The sequence below is a fragment of the Grus americana genome, chromosome 1, assembly GCF_028858705.1.
Source record: "Grus americana isolate bGruAme1 chromosome 1, bGruAme1.mat, whole genome shotgun sequence".
Lineage (NCBI taxonomy): Eukaryota > Metazoa > Chordata > Aves > Gruiformes > Gruidae > Grus > Grus americana.
In genome coordinates this window covers 192,603,677-192,625,706 of record NC_072852.1, presented here as the reverse complement: position 1 = coordinate 192,625,706, position 22,030 = coordinate 192,603,677, and the positions used below count along the sequence as shown (strand labels likewise).

At 41.9% G+C, this 22,030-nt stretch overlaps 1 protein-coding gene across 3 annotated transcripts in view; it reads right to left on the bottom strand.

The window, feature by feature from the left end:
* Nucleotides 1-21,289, bottom strand: part of CCDC169 (coiled-coil domain containing 169) — a 34,182-nt gene extending 12,893 nt beyond the window's left edge. Inside the window, exons 1-5 of one of the 3 annotated variants that reach the window (XM_054839666.1) lie at nucleotides 20,936-21,003; nucleotides 19,870-20,114; nucleotides 15,174-15,256; nucleotides 14,635-14,745; nucleotides 14,502-14,542 (exon numbers count right to left, since the gene is read on the bottom strand). In XM_054839666.1, coding sequence (XP_054695641.1) covers nucleotides 14,502-14,542; nucleotides 14,635-14,745; nucleotides 15,174-15,252 — 231 coding nt within the window. In that variant the 5' untranslated portion in view covers nucleotides 15,253-15,256; nucleotides 19,870-20,114; nucleotides 20,936-21,003. Of the gene's footprint in view, nucleotides 1-14,501; nucleotides 14,543-14,634; nucleotides 14,746-15,173; nucleotides 15,257-19,869; nucleotides 20,115-20,935 lie in introns of all 3 variants that reach the window. The other 2 variants (XM_054839657.1, XM_054839647.1) reach the window with 2 other exon arrangements.
* Nucleotides 21,290-22,030: the final 741 nt, after the last annotated feature.

Sequence of the window (22,030 nt, the reverse complement as noted above, 5' to 3'; positions counted from 1 at the left end):
TGATAAAATGTGTTAACTATCACATCCACTGAGACCTGTGTCTCATCATTATTACTAGCACTTGGTTTTCAGTCTTTATTTACAAGTATCATATATGATACAATTTCTGGAAGTAATCTAATAATATTATATCCAAATTAATCCATCCAAATTTTATATCTATATTTGACTGTATGGATGGGATTCAGTCTGAGGTGCGGATATCTACATTTGAGTGTCTGTCCTAGTTTCAGCAGGGATAGAGTTAATGTTCCTCCTAGCAGCTGGTCTAATGCTGTTTTGGATTTAGGATGAGAACAATGTTGATAACACACTGATGTTCAGTTGTTGCCAAGCAGTGTTTACAATTAAGTCAAGGACTTTGCAACTTCCCAGGCCCTGCCAGCTGGGAGGGGACGCAGCCAGGACAGCTGACCCAAACTGGCCAAAGGGATATTCCATACCATATGATGTCATGCTCATTATATAAGCTGGGGGGAGCTGGCTGGGGGGCGGTGCCACGGCTCGGGAACTAGCTGGGCATTGGTCAGCGGGTGGTGAGAAATGTCCTTGGCATTACTTTTTTGTATATTGTTATTATTATTATTATTACTAGTACTATTTTCTGTCCTATTAATCTGTTTTTATCTCAACCCACGAGTTTTACTCTCCTTGATTCTCTCCCCCATCCCACTGGGGGTTGCAGTGAGCGAACAGCTGTGTGGTTGGTTTAGCTACCTGCCAGGTTAAACCACAACAGTGTCCATATGTGAACTAAGCTCCCACTAAGAGTCACAGTCAATACAATCAATGATGCACAGAGATTCATTCAGCTGAGCAACTCAAGAACTCAACTCAGTTGCTATCTGAGATGCCGTAAAGGGTCCAAGACATTCATGTGTGGCAGATATGACACATGGGTTACAGGAGACACATGCCCTTCTAGAGCAGCAGTGGGCTACTCTGCACTGAAACATCTGCAAGTCTCTTTGTTTACACAACTATTCCACTGAAGATGCCTACTTAGATAAACCTAGATACAACTCTCTATACTCAGCTGACTGTATTAATGAGACCTGCACTGCCTGTAGTAGAAATTAAGATCTAGCCAAATGGAGACATCTGCATATAGAAAAGAAAGTACTGGTGTCCTAGTATTTAAGTGACTCATACTGTTTCAATATGTATTTCAATATTATTTCCCAATTTTATTGTGATTAAAATTTGTTTTCTTATCCATCTTCAAGATGAATTAATCCAAACAGATGATGAAGAAAGAACAAACATTAATGTAAAAGTCTCTCACATCTGCTACATACCACATCTATCTATCTATCTATCTATCTCTGTTTTGATCCTTCCTGCCAAGTGCATACCTTTAATACTTGTTATCCCTTCATGTTTTCATGATCAATGTTGTTATATTTCAGACTAGTCAGGTTCTTCCATTTGCCTGCTTAGGCCCCCTGTGTAAAATAAGCATCTGATTCAGATTTTTTGTTTATTTCTAACTCAAGCATCAACCTAGTCAAAATAGCTGAATCATTTCACTTTCCGTACTACCTGACCATTGCCTTAATAATCAGTTATTTCTTCTTATGACCTTAATGCTGTGCTATGCCTTTATTTACCGGGTTTTCCTGGTAAACATGGAAAGACAGATAATATGACTCTCTCCAAATATTGTCCCCTTCTTCTTTTGTGGAAATTTTTCCCTATTTATCATGCAAACCTCAGATCTAGAAGGCCAGTCTCCATGTATGGTCTGTTTCTCAGAGTGTTTATGAATGCTTGGTAATGGTAAAAAAAATCCCAAACCTAATTCAAGCCCTAAGGGATCAATACCGGGTCCAGTTCTGCTTAACATCTTCATTAATGATCTGGATGATGGGGCAGAGTGTCCCCTCAGAAGGTTACAGAAGACACCAAACTGGGAGGAGTGGTTGATACGCCAGAGGGTCATGCTGCCATCCAGAGGGACCTCAACAGGCCGGAGACATGGGCTGACAGGAACCTCATGAAGTTAAACAAGGAGAATTCCAAAGTCCTGCACCTGGGGAGGAACAACCCTATGAACTGATATATGCTAGAGGCTGCCCAACTGGAAAGCAAGCATGGTAGAAAAGGACCTGGCAGTCCTGGTAGACACCAAGTTGAACATGAACCAGCAATGTGCCCTTGTTGCAAGGAAGGCTAATGTTATCTTGGGCTGCGTTAGGCAAAGTATTGCCAGCAGGTTGAGGGAGGTGATCCTTCCTCTCTACTCAGCACTGGTGAGGCCACACCTGGAGTGCTGTGTCCAGTTCTGGGCTCCCCAGTACAAGAGAGACATGGACATACTGGAGAGAGTTCAATGAAGGGCGACAAAGATGATTAAGGAACTGGATCACCTTTCCTGTGAGGAAAAGCTGAGAGAGCTGGGACTGTTCAGCCTAGAGAAGGAAAGGCTGAAGGGGGATCTTTTTAATATATATAATTAGCTGGAGGGGGGGCGCAAAGAGGACAGAGCCAGGCTCCTTTCAGTGGTGCCCAGTGACAGAACACGAGGCAATGGACACAAACTGAAAAACAGAAGGTTCCCTCTGAACATCAGGAAACACTTTTTTTACTTTGAGTGACCAAGCACTGGAATAGTTTGCCCAGAGAGGTTGTGGAGTTGTGGGATGCTGGACTTGTCCAGGCTTGTTGGTGCCGAATACAGGGCCATTATGAGCCAGCAGAAGGGGCCCTGGGGGAGTCCAGCTTGGGCGAGAGGAGGGATTGAGCAACTTGCTTATCTTGTACTGATAAGCACTGGACCTGAACAGGGGCAGGAGATGAGCAATTTGTTCATCTTAACAAGATGCGGCACCTGATGGGTCTACTCCTCAATCAACTAAGTAACGCCTGGGGTGAGGGGGAGCCTTCACAGCTTGATGTTACTTTGGTAAAACTAAACAGACCACCACTCCTCTATACTGAACACCTTTGTTCTCTGCCACTCCCCCCCCTCCAGCCCCGATCAACAGCACAACAAGCCTTGTTAAGGGCCAATCAGTACACAATACCTGACTTAGTCCCACCTCACCAAAAGTATATATCTGGCACTCACAATCCTCTTTTTTGAGGACGAGAACTCCAACTATCCAGACGGGTCGACGGGCCTGGACCTCGCTCCTCCCCAAGCAGGGACGCCTCTTTGGTAAGACTTGCACCTCAGATTATGTCGGATGTTACCCCGGGAAAACTGTCATTAACAAAAGCGCTGAACCATTAACTTGAGCTCAAAATTGTTGCAGTAAGTGCATTTATCAATGGCAATTCCAAACTTTTTACATCTGTTGCCTCAATAAATTACCTATTTTTCTTTTCAACTTTGCAAAACTGTTTCAGTGAAAGTCCTTAGTGGGGCTCTGACAGGCAAATGTTGACTCTGATATGTGGCTACACACATAATCCTTTAGACATAAACCGTTGACTGAGTCTGGGACTAAGACTGGACTTAGCCGCACCTAGGCTCCTCTCTGAGAAGGAGTTTAGAAAGCACGGGGGTCCTTTCTGAACCTCATGACTCAACAGGAGGGCCTCCCTCAGCCACACATCAGACTTGTACCCTTTTACACGACAGGAGTCTCCCTCCTTAGAGACATTAAAAAAAGTCTAGTCGTGATCCTAGGCAACTTGCTCTAGGTGTTCCCGCTTGAGAGGGGGGTTGGATAAGACAACCTTCAGAGTTCCCTTCCAACGTCAACAATTCTGCGATTCTGTGACCTTCGTTTTATTGTTACAACTGTGCCTTCCATCTCTTGGTCAGTACCTTGGTCAGACCAGTTCAGCTTCCACTTTTCTGGGCACCTATCCAGCATAGCACAGTCTTCTTTGGTCTGTTCCAGAGTGAACTTGAAAATGCCATTTGTCATTACACAAAAGATTATGTCATTCTTATAACATCATTTTCATCTTAGGTCCATAACTTACATCCTTGACTTTGGACACCATCAAGTCCTTCTATTTTCTGAATGCGTAAAGTGATAGTCCTACCAATGGTTTCTAAGAGATAGCCACCAAACATATAAATCTGCCTCTTACTTCTCCCTGTTCGAAATCTCTGGTCTTCTCCTTTCTAGCATCTGCAGATCACTGCATCTTTTATTCTTTTTCATAATTTTCTCTATAGCATGCTAGTTATTCGGCTGCAAATTTTAGTTTTCACACAGACATTTCTGCCTGTTACTGAGATTTCCCTAGGAATGATTTCCATTAAAGTAAAAATTTTGCAGGAGCATGGCAAAAGACACAGTGCTTTTAAAACATGTAGCCAAGAGAGAATAATCTCTCCTACTGTTCAAAAAAAAAAAAAAGATACAGAAGAGATGTATCTTTCAAGAATGTTTCACACATGACTGAACTGTTACTAACTTTAATCGGTTATAACAAACACACTGGAGACATGAAAAGAGTTGAGGGGGTTTTTTTGTTTCCTAATTAAAGCATAAGCACCTTGGATGCAGATGAAATCTTTGTCCTAATACAGAAGGTTCCTGTAGTCAATACAGTCAACATTGGCCAATTCAAGAAAGAAAAGTAAGCTGCAGAATAAAAAGATTTGGCTAAATGCCACTAGGGTCATGTGCTAGTTCATTAGGATATCAGTGCCTGTACAGAATTAAACAAGACATATAGAGAAGGCCTTAGCACTGTCAAGTTAGGAAACTCATTTTTTGCCTCCTTGACCCAACTGCACATCAAAGATTATAACCATGTGACAGCATATTTTGTACAACATATTTTGTACCACCACAGTAAACTTAAATACAGTAAATACAGAAGTTCATGCTGCTCTCCAGATTTGTTCTATGTAAATCCACAGCCCACTATTTGTTTCCTCACTAGACTGTCCATTGGTGTTACGTAAGACAGCAAGACTTGGTGTTGCAGCTGTTAGTCACAACAGAGTGATTTGGTATCTCCTCAGTGACGGTACTCATATAATTTCTTTGGATTCTTTCACCTACAAAGTAAACTACTTTTAGATCTTTTTTCATTTAATCTTTTCAGAAGCACTGTCTATTTTTTGCTGCCAATGCAGCTGGTTCAGTGCAGATGCCTGGGCATTCATTCAGCTCTGGAGCAAGGATGATATCCAACCGCAAGCAAACAAACGGTACAATACACTGCTTCTGATGAGCAAGCAGACAGAAATAGGTTATGCGACTAAAGTATACAGTTACCATTCCTCCAGTATCTGGGTGCCTCATAATTTGTAATGCACCTATGCTTACAATTCTCCTGTGAAATAAGAAAGTTATAAATTACTCGCAATTTACAAATTGGGAAGTGAAGCCCACAATCAACACGAGACTAGAGTCTAAATTGCACTTCAGGCAGACTTTAACATCCTAATGCTAACAAAGCAATCTATGCAATGTCTTATATTCTTCACACCTAGTTTTGTCATATAAGTTAGGTAGGCATCTGAGCTGTTGCTACTGTGGTTGCCCGTAAGCACAAGCTTAATCAAGCTGCTTAGTTTGCTGCTGAAAGCCTTTATGGAGTCTCAAAGCAAAGCTTCCTGGTGGTCATCCTCCTAATGGGGCACACCCTGAGAATGCTCCACCCACATTACATGAGGAAGGAATCCCCTTCTGTCTAACAGCCTAAAAATTAACCCACAAAGAAATTAGATGAGTTACATTTTAGTCCTCTGCCACCCTAAGAGCTTGAATTCTTATATCTCATATCCTGAGAGTGCCCTTGCCATCATATTTAACTAGTGCTGAGATAATTTTTGAAGCAGGCCATTAATCAGTCAGAAATGCAAAATTTACAGGTATGCAGAAGGAACAAGTGAGAAAGGCTGCAAGGTCATGCCTACTTCTGGAAAGCAGGCAGGATTTGGAGACAGTCCAGAGGAGGGCCACGAAGCTGATCAGAGGGCTGGAGAACCTCTCCTATGAGGACAGGCTGAGAGAGTTGGGGTTCTGCAGCCTGGAGAAAAGAAGGCTCTGGGGAGACCTAATTGAGGCTTTCCAGTACGTGAAAGGGCCTACAGGAAAGATGGAGAGGGACTGTTTATCAGGGAGTGTAGTGACAGGACAAGGGGCGATGGGTTTAAGCTGAAGGAGGGTTGATTTAGATTAGAAGTTAGAAAGGAATTCTTTACTGTGAGGGTGGTGAGGCACTGGAACAGGTTGCCCAGAGACGTTGTGGAGGCTCCATCCCTGGAAGTGTTCGAGGCCAGGTTGGATGGGGCTTTGGGCAATGTGGTCTAGTGGAGGGTGTCCCTGCCCATGGCAGGGGGGTTGGAACTAGATGATCTTTTGAGGTCCCTTCCAACCCAAACCATTCTATGATTCTATGATTTCAGACACAATTCTTGGGCATTTCTTACCAACTTCCCATTGGTTTTCCAGCTCTACTACGTACTCTGTTGTGAATCCCGATGTAGCTGCCTTTCTTCCAGTTAATAGCTAAAAAACTTAGGCACATAACTCAGCTTTCTGACCTGTTCCTAGGTCCACGCACCTAATTGATGATGCAGAGCTCAGTATGGCAATACTGAAGTTCTTACGGGAATCTAGTGACACAGATGTTCCTACTCAACTAAAAGACCTCTCCAAGTCCATAAACACTATAAAATGCAATTTCGAAAACAGACACAGAAACGTCAAAGAGGTTCTAGAGACCCTCTTTAGCCAGGACTGGTTGTAAGCTACCTCCCATCCCTACTTTCAAGGCAGTAATTGAAGATATATATAGATATAGATGATATAGATATAGATATAGATATAGATGAGACCTTATATATCTGAAGTCTTTAACTGCTGCACAACAGTATAAATCAAGAAGCGAGATACACCAGCATATGAACTCAGCCAGACCATTAAGGGCTGGATTTGCCTTTCCTGAATTCTGTGGGAAGTAAGCAGAAAGAAACCTCCGTGAAAAAGATTCAGTTCTCGATGCTTATGGTTGTATGATCAGCTTAGTGCTTAATACAGTGAAACAACACAAAAGCAAAAGCTCACAGAAAACAGAGTATAAAGCATACAGTACCACAGACTTGCAGCAGAGTTCTTGGAGCACAGAAAAGCCTCAATACAAAGCAAGGACCAGTGAGAGCTCAAGAAAACCAGAAGGAGCCTCCCAGGTATGCAGCACTCCCCCAGAAGGAGAAATTGTCAATGAAACCCCAGGATGAACCAGAAAGATAAAGTCTGAAAAAGCTTTTTAGAAGTGGTTTAATTGAATATTGAAATGTGTTTTTTAAGTTAGATTTATTACAGGTTCTTCTACTAAGCCTTGAATAGCTGGACAATGTATTCCTGAAAAGGAGACGTAAGCTGACTAAGGGATTTAACCTCAATTTAAGATCCTTAGTTTTCAATAAGTCGTCCATGTCAAGCCACTCTGAGCAAGCTGGTAAGCTAAAAGACACACTGAGATTTTAAATGAATACTTTCTTTATGCAACGGAATTTTGCAGGGCTTAGCAAGATTCACTCTCAGAGCAATGATACATTAAGTCTTGTGTCCAGCGGTGACCAAAGTCCAGCTTCACAAAGGGAACGCCAATTCCCCAGTTCTTTTTTTCACACAATTTCTTTTTCATTCGACTGAAGTTACATATTTGGCGTTAACACTTGCCAGAAAATGAAATTATACAGAATGATACTGCAGCTGAATTTTAAAGCCACCCACATAAGTTGCTCTCATTCTGGATTTTTCCTTGCCCTGCTACCAGTGGCAACAGAGGTGACAATTTCTATCAGTCATTTCACAACAGACAAGTTGACAAATCCATGACATCATCAAGAGGCTCAAACTTGCTTTCATCAGAATCCAGCTCATGCAGACTATTGATCCTTATGGCAATTTGCTTCAGCTCTAATCCTCTTTAACTTTTCTCCATGAGTTAGAACAGAAGCAATACATCTGTCAGTTGTGTTGGGAAAAAAAAAAAAAAACGAAAACACAAGAAGCCTTTGCAATCCATCCTACTTGACATTTTAAATCAAATGAAGTTTTGTTTAGAAAATAAACTCCCTTCCCTGCAACACTAGGAGCTGACGTTCATCAGCTGATCTAGCTGAATCTTTTAACATATCATTTTAAATTCATCAAGACTAAAAAATCAATACAAAATCTTTAGTTTTACTCTAACAGAATTTGATTTTAAGTTGGTATCAATAACTTCAGTAGTCGTATATTACTGAAGAAATGATACATAAAAATTACTTAGCATAGCATATTTCTACATAGAATGTGGACTCGATATATATACCCTAGGTCCTGTAAGGGCTCAGTAGAGGTGAAGGCAGGCTCCCTGTACTTGTCTAAATGCCAAGTGCCCCCTTGTGGTTTAGCGTCATCTTCATATTCGAAACCAACCGAGGGTTGAACTACATGAATGCAGCGCGTCCTGTTGGCACCAGACATGGGCAATGGCCAGGGGAAGAAATCAGCCTAGAGACTTGTTGGAAAGTTCAGGCTCCTTCAGTGTAACAGGGGTGGGACGCTGCTACCCTAAATTCTGATGACAATGGTCTCCACAGCATTGCTCGTGGAGGTTATCTGCTGACCTGGGGAGGAGGAAGTTAAAACCGAGACTCCATTGCTGTGGTTCAGATTAAGAGAACAAGTTGTTGCTGACTCTAAAATGTTTCACTTAGTATCACTCCTGGTAGGCCTGAAAAAGTCTTGAGATTGCTTCCTTATACATTTTCTCTGGAAGGTATCCCAGGGTCCCAGACAATTGCTACGGAATTCTTGCGCCAGCTAACAATGCTATTTGACTGCAAGATTTTTCCCTGATTGTTTTCTTTGAAATACAAAGTGTATTCTGCCTCTGGGCATACCACAAAGAGATTTGAGTAAAAAGTCTGCTGGTTTGTGCAAGACCATCAGGAGGAACAACTAATGCCAACATGACAAGGAAAGGAAAAAATGCAAATCAAAAAGGTCTATCGGAGGCATCCAAAATACTTGTCTGAGGTCAGATGAAAGGAGTAGGAAGGGACAGTCTGTGAGGAGGCAGGATACAGCTTAGGGCAGTCAGACCAGACTACAGAACTCTCTCCAAAATACTTCTAACTTCCATGAAAAGATAGGATAACAGATTTCTTCTTCCCATAGAGCTAATGGTGACTTAATCCAGCAAGAGCAACAAGGTTCATTGAACAGTGACTCTCTAGGAGAGTTGTAAACATTTCCTACGCCTTTATAAAGTGCTGATGCTCCCTATAGGCAGTTATCAACACCTACTGAAATACCAAGTCTTCATTGCGTGTTTTCACAAACCCAAGATTCCCCTCCTGTCATGTTGCCAGCACCTTCTCCAGGGTGACACTGCCACACGTTCTGCTTAAAGTTTAAAACTGACAGCAAAAACCCTGAGGTGGTTGTGTGGGGGTCTCAGTTCTGGGGTCTCTGTGCTCTCAGAAAGGCAGCTTCGCAAAGCAAGTATCTGGCCCTTAATGTCAGAATTTTGTCAGCTATGGTGCTGGACATTCCTGAAAATGGTGATTTATCACAGAAACCTTGGTTCCTTGGCTGATCTTAACTAGAGCGTTGCTAAGGCAATGCTATCATCAGGAGTGTGCTCTTCTGAACTGATTTTGCAGTATGCTTTTCAGTATTTGCATACTAAAGCCGCTATCTAGGGATTCTTTCTTGCAGAAATGGTGAGAGAGAAAGGAATAATTTTCTTTCTGCTTATATGGGAAATTATGTTTAGCAGAGAGCATGTATTTCATCAAAAATCATTTAATGAAAAAATGCAAACAAATGAATGCAGCATGTTTAAGAGAGGCAAGTAAAATTCACATCATGTTATACATTAGAGAGAAGGCATTCCTTCTGTAATTATTTCTGAAGTACTGCATGACATTTGTATTATTCATTGGGACATAAAGAAAATTACTGACTAAACAGTTTTCACTGTTAGAACTCCCTTATGCTCATCACTGTTTAGGTTATTTTTAATCTGCCCTTAGTACACAAAAATTATTTTCTAAACCCTGGCTGTAAAAATTTGTGTGTTCGAGGTATTGGTTCTGCATTTACTGTCATGTGACACCTACATGATTTCTTTTGAAACAAAAAAAAGGATTATCTCAAGTCAGTATAAGGACTTCAGAATGATAATTGTATATTTAAATGGTTTAGCGATGATTTTAATAGCAAGGAATCATTCATCAGTACGTTTCTAATTCTAAAGCAAAAATAGTGCAAGCCATCTGCAACAATTATTGCAGTTTATCAACACAGAAAATCCTCTCTGCTTCCTTGTTCATCATTCCAGAATTTGCATTTGTATTCTTCTTTTCATTCAGGTTTTTATAGCTTGCTGACTACCAGGGTCCCTGATGACTAATCTTATTTTTATTTTCCCTGTAGTGCTTGATATTGAGAAAACATTTTATGCTACCTATCTCTAAATGGGATGGATTACTCTACGGACATGTTTTTCTCCTTCTGTTGATTATGGTAGGACAAGCTGAGTGGGATAAATCTCTTTAGTATCTTTGAGATATCTCCTCTGTTAAATACAGCTGGAATTGCTTAGGAAGTTAAGAATTATTAGAGGTCCTTCTAATAATTCTAACTGCATAATTCTAACTTACTTGGGAACATAGGTTAAAAAGATTTGCAAATGCTATTTAATTTTCTAAATATGTTGCTCAAAACAAAATCTACTGTCTACTGTTGCCATATTCTAGAAATCTGTATCATCTTGCCAGAAGAATCACTTTGCTGTCTTTCTACAGAGCCTCATATGCAACTGCAAGTCGAAAGCTGAGTATCAGAGTGTACTTTTGATTTAACACACACACACCTGATTTTATATATACCCGCTCTCAGCATTTTTACTTCAAGCAAATGTAGATTGATGACTGGCTGCAAAGCTCTTTGTTTTTGTACTCCCACTCACCACATCTGCTCTTTATTCTCATCTGTAGAGAAGCTAAATATTCCCCCCTACTCCCCTGAACAATTCTTAAAAACATAAAAAGGATTTGGATAAACCTATATGCTTAAACACCACAAAATGATCTGTGTATTTTTTTACCAGTGTTTTATCTCCTAACATTTAAAAGAAAAAAAAGCAGCTCTGCATTCTCCAAGAGTATCTGTAAATATACACTGACTTTTCTGATACATTCAGTGGAAAAAAAACCAACAGCAAAGCCCACAAAATACTTTTATTTTCTTTCCTTCTTTCAATCTCCCAAAAATCAAAACAAGGGAAAATGAAACATCCCCCTACAGCCCTAAGCACTTTTTTCTCCCCTCTGGCTAGAAAACAGAAGAATGTATTCACTCTAAGCCGGAAGGCTGAAGGACTTAAAACTGCAGAAGAAAAACCTACGGCATGGCACATGGGCTCCAGACTTCCCTAGGTGTCACTGAGTAAGTCTAGGACTCTTCAAACTGTCTTCTAGAGTCCTTCTGGCAGTATCAACCTTTCGGTTGTGCTGTCATTCCTTCCTTTGTGTAATCAAACCTCTCAGAACCACAACTCATAGGTGAGGAGGCAAGGCAGTATTTAGTAGGGATTAGAAATGTCCTGGACTGGTGCAGCACAGCTGCTGGTGAAGGAGATTATCTCACTAGTAATGACTCTCCGAGTGCTTGGCAAGGTGTAATTGGATTGGTTAAGAAAGTGCTAGCAATGGGATGGAAATAAACACTTCTGATACTGTAAGCATGCATGCCAGTCTGTGCTTTATAGGCTGACAGGAATAACGTTGTCTGAAGCAGATTCTACTGTAGATTTTCCAGATCAAGGTTCTGTCTTCAAGACTTCTTCAAATATAATCCCAGTCGTATTTTCAAATCAACTCTGTGAAACAGGAAAGTGGGATTTGAAAGATTTTGTTCTCTTTTTAATTAACTGTTAAAAAAAAAAAATCCTGCCAACCTAGAAAACACCATGGTCTCTAGGATAGTACTAAAAGTGGCAAGAATGTTTACTATTTGTGAAAGCCACGGATCCCATCAGAAAGAGCAGTTAATTATTCACACCCTGCTTACAACAGATAATCATTCCCACTAATATGGCATGCAGCCTCCTCTAGGCTCAATAAACTCCCATTAATCTTCAGAATCTGAAGCACAAAAAAGTAAGATGGAAACACTTCTGTAAGCATAAGCAACTGGAATAAAAATCGTCAGAGCCCTGCCTCATAATGTTTGTTATTCCTGCTTATGTTACAAGGCATTATTACATCTTTATCTGCCTTCCTTATTTCTAAAAGAGGGTTAGAAGCAGAAAAGGTCTAAAAAGTAAAAGATTTCAGCAGATGACAGACTAAGGAAAAAGCAGTCCTGAATCTAAAATTGTTTTCAGTTCATCTACTACTTGAGAAGACTAAAAGGCCAAAATATTTGCTGTTTTTTTCTTGCCATTTTCTCCCCAAGATCACAGAAAAAATGTTTTATGCTTTATTGAAATATAGGTCATGAAATATGAGTGTATTAAGAAATAAAAATTTGAAAATGAAAACAGATACTTCCTTTGATGTTGCAAAAATAGTGTATTTACTGTACAATGAGGAATTTTCCTGTAACCATATTATGCAAAATGTTACTGTGACTATTCATCTATGTTATCACAGTTGATGCAAAACTGGGACTAGTGACTGATACACCAGAGGATTGTGCTGCATTTCAGAGGGGCATCAAAAGGCTAAAAAAATAGGCAGAGAGGCATCGCATGAAGTTCAGTTCAACAGGGGGACATGCAAAGTCCTGTTCCCAGGGGAAAATAATTCCAGCACCAGTATATGCTGGGGGCCGACTGGCTGGGCTCTTCTCAGTGGTGCCAACTGAAAGGATGAGAGGCAATGGGCACAAACTGAAACACGTTTTATAGGGTTTGCGTGGCAAGGTTTTCGTTGTGGGGGTGCTACAGGGGTGGCTTCTGTGAGAAGCTGCTAGAAGCTTCCCCCATGTCCCACAGAGCCAATGCCAGCCAGCTCCAAGATGGACCCGCCGCTGGCCAAGGCCGAGACCATCAGTGACGGTGGTAGCGCCTCTGGAATAATGTAGTTAAGAAGAGGGGAAAAAACTGCTGGGCAACTGCAGCCAGACAGAAGAGTGAGAATACATGAGAGGAACAGCTCTGCAGACAGCAAGGTCAGTGAACAAGGAGGGGGAGGAGATGCTCCAGGCACCGGAGCAGAGATTCCCCTGCAGCCCATGGAGAAGACCATGGTGAGGCAGGCTGTCCCCCTGCAGCCCATGGAGGTTGATGGTGGAGCAGATATCCACCTGCAGCCCGTGGAGGACCCCATGCCAGAGCAGGTGGAGGCACCCAAAGGAGGCTGCGACCCTGTGGGAAGCCCAGGCTGGAGCAGGCCCCTGGCAGGACCTGTGGCCCTGTGGAGAGAGGAGCCCAGGCTGGAGCAGGTTTGCTGGCAGGACTTGTGAACCTGTGGAAGAGACCCACGCTGGAGCAGTTGGTGAAGAACTGCAGCCCATGGGAAGGACTCATGTTGGAGAAGTTGGTGGAGGACTGTCTGCCGTGGGAGGGACCCCAAGTTGGAAGAAGGGAAGAGTGTGAGGAGTCCTCCTCCCTGAGGAGGAAGGAGCGGCAGAGACAACGTGTGATGAACTGACCACAACCCCCATTCCCCGTCCCCTGTGCCGCTGAGGGGGAGGAGGCAGAGAAATGGGGAGTGAAGTTGAGCCTGGGAAGAAGGGAGGGGTGGGGGGAGGTGTTTTAAGATTTGGTTTTATTTCTCATTATCCTACTCTGATTTGATTGGTAATAAATTAAATTAATTTTCCTGAGTTGAGTCAGTTTTGCCCGTGACGGTAACTGGTGAGTGATCTCTCCCTGCCCTTACCTTGACCCAGGAGCCTTTCGTTATATTTTCTCTCCCCTGCCCAGCTGAGGAGGGCAGTGACAGAGCGGCTTTGGGGGACACCTGGCCTCCAGCCAAGGTCAACCCACTACACACACGAAATTCCATCTGATCACAAGAAAGCACTTTTTTTTACTGTGAGAGCCATCAAACACTGGAACACATTTCCCAGAGAAGCTGTGGAGTCTCCTTATGTGGACACATTAAAAACCCAACTGGACATGATGCTGGGAGCCTGCTGTAGCTGGCCCTGCTTGAATAGGAGAGGTGGACTAGAAGATCTCAAAGGGGGCCCTTCCAACCTAAATGATTGCATGATTTTGTGATCCAGGTTTAATATATTTCCATTTACTCATGGAACTAGTCCAGCTACTCCATCTCATATGCCTTACTGCAGGTCGAATCACACAACCTTGACTCAGTCAAAAATTTCACTACATGATTCTTCCCAACACTCAGGTCTTGTGTAACTCCTGTTTAATGATTTTATTCTATACTTTATAAATTTATAAGCAACTGCATATCTGAAACAATAAAAAAAGTAAGCAGGATTGATTATTTTGGTTTCTAGACCAAGCTGCTGATATTTTCTATCATGAAAAAATAAAGATTATACAAGTTCTTCAATTACACTGTGATTTTTTGTTAACCAATTTAATGTCATAGTACTCACCACAGGCATTTGATCAAAGATGCGAACGATGGACAATTTATCTATAAATAAGCAGAAAATTTAACCCATTGATATAATTTCAACATGTAATCACTAATTCTATCAGAAACCAGTTATGAATACCCATTTCTACCTGCTGGATTGCCACGAATAATCTCCATTTTCTTTTGAAGAATATTAATTTGCCTTTCCAGCTGTTTGTTCAATTCTACTTGTGTCTCATATCTGGTTTTCCATTCATTACCTTAAAAATAAATACAGGGTTATTCTGTTTCCCAGATTATTTTGTGCCATTTCAAGAAAAAGCATTTTTTCAAAGCATTTCCTTTTTTTTTTTCTGGAGACTGAGAAAGTCTCCAGTTAGTAATGCACATAATGAGGATTTTTGCATACAAAAGACCCTGAAAATATAAATCAAGGGAATTTTTCACTGGGCTTACTGTGGCCAGAATATTAACCAAGTCTGTGAATTCATGTTATTCATAGTGTCATTAATAAATAAAGTTAACATGTGGCATGCAGTACTTCTTAATTTGCAGCATCACACCTCTAATAGTCATGTTTGAAAAGGGAAAACTTAAATTTCTAAATAAAAAATTTTATCTCTGTACTCAAAGGAATTAATTTTCTGTGTTTCCTAATCAATTAGCAAGACTGTTGCAATTCACTCACCTTCATCTTCAACACTGCTAAGTCTTTTTTCCAGTTCTGTTACTGTGTTTCTCAGTTCAAATATTGAGATTTCAAGCATTTGCCTGTGGTATTTAGAGAAATCAATAGATTGGCTATTGCATTAATCTTATTATTAAATTTTAAAAAAATAAATTTAATATGTTTTCAGATTAAGCATCTATTGGTCTTTCCTATGTAATGACATCATCTTCCCTAAGTTTTTTTAATATATTTTTCTCTACAGATACTACAGTGCCTTAAAAAACAATAGAAGCATTTCTACATTGTGAATAAAATTACTTCCATAAAAAAGACAGACATTTCCTAAAATTTAATAACTGTCTAGCAGATCATCAGAATTAAAGAAATGTAGAGAAGACCCTGGTCTTAATTTTTCATCTAAAGGAAGATGCCCAAGAAATATGTTTTTTGAAACAAGAACATGTCTGAGAGATGTGCCCTTTGAAATTCTGAATTAATTCTTCATTTTGACTCATTGTTCAATGATTAATAGTAATTTTCTAAACTGTACCTTTACAAAAACAATCAAAGCATACCATGTATTATGACTATCAGAAAAGAAAGCCAGTGATTAAAGTAAGATGAGTGTTACAAAAAAATACAGGAGCTAACGCCACCATTTTTTTTCAGTAAAAGTCTGCTTCCGAAAGCTACAGAAGCAGACCAACCAATCTTAAGAAATAGAAGAGGTATGTCTGGAATGGGGAGGACTGAAGAGCTTGCACAGGAGAGAAATGTGAAGAAGAGGAACTGAAGGCAATTCAAATAAGTTTTCAGTGCAAGAAACACGGGAGCACAGTCAGAATGGCAGGGGAGAGCTAGGTCTTCCAATCCCTCCTTGCTCCATTGCTCTTTTTGTCCCTAGTGACATTAGAGAGAAGGAACAGGGAAAGAAATAATGAAAGCACTGTATAATAATGTAAAGTACTGTACAATAATGGAAGTTCTTGTACTGGTCCCCAGTACCAGAAAGACATGGACCTGTTGGAGCGAGTCCAGAGGAAGGCCACAAAGATGATCAGAGGGCTGGAGCACCTCTCCTGTGAAGACAGGCTGAGAGAGTTGGGGTGTAGTGGTAAGACAAGGGGCAATGGTTTTAAACTGAAGGAAGGTCAATTTAGATTAGATGTTAGGAAGAAATTCTTTACTATGAGGGTGGTGAGGCACTGGAACAGGTTGTCCAGAGAAGCTGTGGATGCCCCCTCCCTGGAAGTGTTCAAGGCCAGGTTGGATGGGGCTTTGGGCAACGTGGTCTAGTGGAGGGTGTCCCTGCCCACAGCAGGGGGGTTGGAACTAGATGACCTTTGAGGCCCTTCCAACCCAAACCATTCTATGATTCCATGATTCTACGGGTAACTTGTGGGAGACAAAAAAGGGTGTGGTGAAAGCCCAGACTTGAAACACTTGAGTCAAAAAGCTTCAATGCAGGAAACCCAAAGGAAATCTGATTGCTGCTGCCTATTTGCTCCCACTGCAAATGAAAGAGGCAGATGTGTAGGAAAAAGAAAGACAAGACCTTACTACATTGCTGGTATCATTCCAATACAAATAGATAAGGTTTCTGTAAGGCAGATTTCTATCAACATCTCAGTGCTTGGAAAACAGGAAATTATGACAACAGTGAATGCTAAAATGGGATTTTTGAAAAGAAGTAACACTGAAAATTAGACAGTCAAAGCTGTAACTAGAGTTGAGCTGTACCAAAATGAAATTGTTTTCCTTTTCAAACACATCCTAACTAGGTGCTTAGACGGATGCAGAGGGATAACACAGTAAGAATGAGTTCTTTAAATCCAATGTTTTCAGTTTTTAATTTCCATTACCATTCCAAGACTATGTACAACATTTCTTACATTAGATTTTATTATTCTTTCTGCACCATTAGCAAAACTGCCAGCCAACTTCCAATTATATTTTGTCCTGATGAAAATGTGTACAGAAATGATAAATTGTCAGGTGTCAGACTGTAATTGCTACTGACAGAAAGTCTTATTTTCATTTGGCAACTGAAACCAGTTGGGTTTTTTTTTAAATCTAATTATTATTAAATATTTAATACTCCAATAGCACCCAGAAAGTAGCCAGGGTGGAACCTCTCTATTTTAGTCAGTGTATATGCAGTAAATTACAGTGCCTGCACTGACAGAGAAGGGGTGTAGAAATAAATCTCTTTGACGAACTCGGTAAATACTTCAGCTTTTTAATGTATCAAACTATTTTGCATTTCTGGAGTTATTTCCAATTGTGATAGGAAGTGACGGTCACACCACATATCTGTTACTGTGAATTTAATGCAGCTGTGTATAACTGCCTGCCCAAATAAAGACTTGGTCTGTGCTTAGAGGGACTGTGGTGTGACTTTACCTGCGACCTCACATGTGTTAAACATCATTAGACATATTCAAGGCCTATGAATCTTTCCCACGTCAATGGACAATTTATATTCATCGCAGAAGAAAGCCCATAAATCCTGGAAGCTCACTTTTAAGCCATCAAGGGAACTTAACTACATCCTTACATACTAGGCATAACAAGAAAGTTCTTGTGAAGAAAAGGAGAAAAAAGTGCATTTCAGATAAGGCGGCTGTGATTGAAATGACAAAAGAAAAAAATTGCTGAGTTTCTTTTTAAGACAGTTTACAGGTGTTACTTTACATGAAAGTGACAGCCACTTAGGATGAAAGCCATTTTCCTGCACATTTTGCTATCCAGATCTGGATATCTGGTACATGTATCAGACAAAAGACTGCATGAAGCATTTTCTATAGTGGAGAGAGAAACCAGTGAAACATTACAGGAGAGGCTCAAGGCAAATCATTGGTTCTAGGGCATCAGCTCTGTAACACGGCAGACCTTTACTGATTCCTGTAGAAGATAAAATACATAGATGCCTTCAGAACCTATGAACAAAGCAGAAACAATACTGCACAGTGCAAAAGGCACCACAGGGAAGAGCTTATACAGTACTGAAAGCTACAGACTTCTGACACTTGCAGTCAGCAGTGTGCTGGGAAAATGCTGCAGCTTTCCTTGCCAGGAAAGCCACAGAAGCTGAAATCTCACAAGCTGATTTAACACACAACGCCATGAACATTAGTAAGTAGCTGACATGCACAAATATATGGTTTTAAGACCTCTTTGTCTAGTAAGAAGTATGCTGCAGTATTATGTGCCTTCTCTCTCTCTCTCAGAAACATTTGCCATGACATTTCCCAATCAAAACCTGTACTGAATCTTGATTACAGTAATTCAGAGTCAGATTTAAGCTTTCACTAAAGCCTTTGAAAGATTTCACAGTATTACATTCACAATCACTGAGAATCAGCAGGTACTTTAGGTACAGACCCCTTACGGACATGGATGATTCAATTTACTCTTTGAAGTAAAAAATCTCTTCTTCATGAGTGTTAAATGAGAGTGGTAGGTGGGCTGTTAGCAAACTGCCTAAATGGCACAATAATCAAGTAAGCCAGTAAAAAGAAGACAAGGGTGAGATGGCTGTGAAGGAATGCAGACATCTAGCTGTAAGCCAGTCATCCTCAGCTTGCTTTATACCCAATGGAGAGAAACAGGCACCTCCGAGGGTGTGAGTCATCTCGTGCTAAAACAGCTAGCCAAAGTAGGTCAGATGAATCACACCTTCAAAGGGCCTTGCTGTATTCACTGGCTATACATGTGACTCGTTTAGATGTCCAACAACCCTAGTCATTAACAGGTTGAAAAAATAACTTCTGTGAAATAGGCAATAATGGTATTGTCTATTTGCATGCATAAAATATACTATGGGAAATGGCTGTAGAATGCACCTGGAGCAGCAAGTCCTTTGCTGTCATGCCATCACAATAAAGGTTTTTATTAACTCCATATCCTTTCCTCGGCAAATAAGTCACCACTTCACAGTGTGTCCTGGGCTTTGGGCCCAGTCTTGCAGAAGATTCTCAGGAATATTAGCAAGAACTTAAGGTACATAAAGAATCTAGGTTTTCATTAATTAAAAAAAATAAAAAATAAGACCAGTGAAACAAAGCCAACACCACTCTTTTTTATCTGAACACCTATAATATCAAGCTCATGTGTCAGGTAAAAGAATTGGTGCATGCAGAGGATAACTGATGTATTACACTGACACAACACTGTTCAGGAGATTTAGTAAAAGGACATTTACTTACACATTGGTGCAAATATGTACAAGCTGCTTTTTGTGCCATTTTGAACGCAGAAGCTGCCTAACCATTTTGACTCTGTTATTATTGGCTTCCCCCTTTCCATTAGTGAATAAATATTTTATAAAGTCCACAACTGCAGGACTAGTTTGAAGAGAATCTGCAGCCCAGACAGTGAAACAAACATTGTCCAGGGGAAAAAATCAGTATGGTACAGAATGTTTGAAAATGGTACAGAGATGTAAATATTAAGGGTCTGACTTAAGGCAGCACAGGAGCTTCTGACATTTTCTAACTTTTAATTTATTAACATTCAAAAGGCAATCATGTTCTTTAACACAGGGAAAAATGTGTAAATTTCTAGGCAAACTGAGGAGAAAAGCAACCTAGAATCCCACCACCGCATGAGCATCAACAATCAGAGCACTGAAACATTTGCTGCTTAAGCAAAGGGACTAACTGGTAGCAGTAACAAGTCCTCATCTCTGCAAACTGCACTAGAGATGCCATACCTTCCCTGTAGGTTTCACAGATACATACTGATAGTAGAGAAGAGTGAAATCCAGCTTTCTGGTTTTATTCAACATTGTGGGAAGACGAGTGTATAAAGAACATCTCGTTGTCCATTTGATTCTTCTTCCCCCAAACAGGCATAAGGTCTTTTCTGTTCTTATCCCATTGTGGCTTCCAATCCCGGTGTATTGGTTTGGGCTTGGATATAGTTAATTTTCTTCACAGAAGCTCATACAGTGCCATTCTGGATTTGTGATGAAAAGAGTGTTGGTAGCACAGGGATGTTTTCGTTATTGCTGAGCAGTGCTTACACAGAGCCAAGGCCTTTTCTGCTTCTTACACCCCCAGCGAGTAGGCTGGGGGTGCACAAGAAGTTGGGAGGGGACACAGCTGACCCCAAGGGACCAAAGGGACATTCCATACCATGCAATGTCTTCTTCAGCAATAAGAACTGGAGGGTGGAGTTTGCCAGGGCAGCTGTTGCTTGGGGATTGGCATTGGTCAGCTGGTGTTGAGCAAATGGGGTTTTTGCATCACTTGCTTGTCTTGGGTTTGTTTCTCTTTTTTTTTTTTTACTTATTAAACTGTCTTTATCTCAACCCACAAATTTTCTCACTTTTACCCTTCTGATTGTCTCCCCCATCCCACTGGGCAGGGAGTGAGCGGCTGCGTAGCGTTTAGCTGTCTACTGCTGTTAAACCACAACACCCAGTCCTATTTTCCTTGCTTGTCCAGTACCAGCCTCATTTTTGGCTGAAATTATTTATCCTAATTCATCGGGCTCCTTGTGCCAGTCCCAGAGCTTTGGCCAGCCGTTCCGTTGCCCACCATGCCCTGTGCCCCACGCTGTCTCACCACTCCTCTCCCTACCCCGTTCCCAGCACAGCCGACCCGAGCTGTGGGAGCTCCCGGGCCGCCCCCCACCCACCACACCAACCGGAACGCTCTCCCCAGCCAACAGCCCCCATTTTGCCGCCGGGAGGCGGCAGTCGGCCCGGGACAGCCAGTCTTTCGGCGCGGCTCCCCGGTGCCCGGCGTCAGCCCCGTCCCCCACCGGGCACTCACTTCTTCCGCCTCTCCCGCCCTAGCTCCAGCGCCAGACGGTCGGGGTCTGCCGCCCGGCGGCCGCCGTCTTCCCCCATGGCGCCGTCCGTCCCGGCGTTGGCGGCCGTTGCGCGGGGTAACGGCCGCCGCGCCCGGAGGAAGCCCGAGGGAGCTGCGCGGCCCGGCCCGCCCTGCCGAGGCTGCTGGATGGCCAGAGGCGGGCGGGCGGCGGTCCTGCTCCCCGGCCTGCTCACCCCTCGGGGCGGGCGACCCCACTTTCCGCAGCCGCCGTGGCTCTCCCCTGCCCAGGATAAGCGGGGAGGGGGAGACGGGGGCCGGGCACGAACGCCCGCCTGGGAGCCGGCGTCGCCTGGGGCCGAGACGTGCGCTGTGTGCGCCAGTCTGTACACGTTGGTAGCAGCTCTCGCCAGTCGCTGCTGTATCGGCCTCTGGTTCGATGGGGTTTTTCTTCCCTCTGTCCAGGGAAATCCCAAGCCTATGGCTCAGGCAGCACCAGAATTAATGGGAAAAACACGGTGCAGTTTTGGCCCAGTTAAAGACTTCCAGAATCATAGAATCATTCAGGTTGGAAAAGACCTTTAAGATCATCAAGTCAGTGTGCTAAGCTTATCATGACCTGGGAAACACAAATATGTGCAGATTTTTTTTTTTTTTTAAGACTTCTTTTGGATGGAAAGTAGCACGGTTTTAAATAAATGCTTTGACCCACATGTGAAGGCAGGCACAGCACAGCGGGGCCTGGGCTGAAAAGAGTGCCTAGCCTGTATTTTAGTCCCCTTGGTAATTGTGATGTGTACTGGGCATAAACTAGTTTGCAAGTACCTAACCTGAGACAGGGCAAAAGACCTTAGAATAATCAGTCTTAATATCCCTAATCAAGTCAATGGAGTCAATTACTCAATATATACTGGCTGATACTTTAATTATCTTACAGTGTTCCAGATTCATGCTTTAAAATGTTTGATGTTGCATTTTTCACACAAGGGAATTTCAGATCAGTTCATGGCTTTCTCAAGGTAAAGCTTTGTGAATTAATCTAACAGCTTAATGCTGCCAAGAGTGGCACCACCTCTGTCAGGTTGTCCCTGAGGCTGC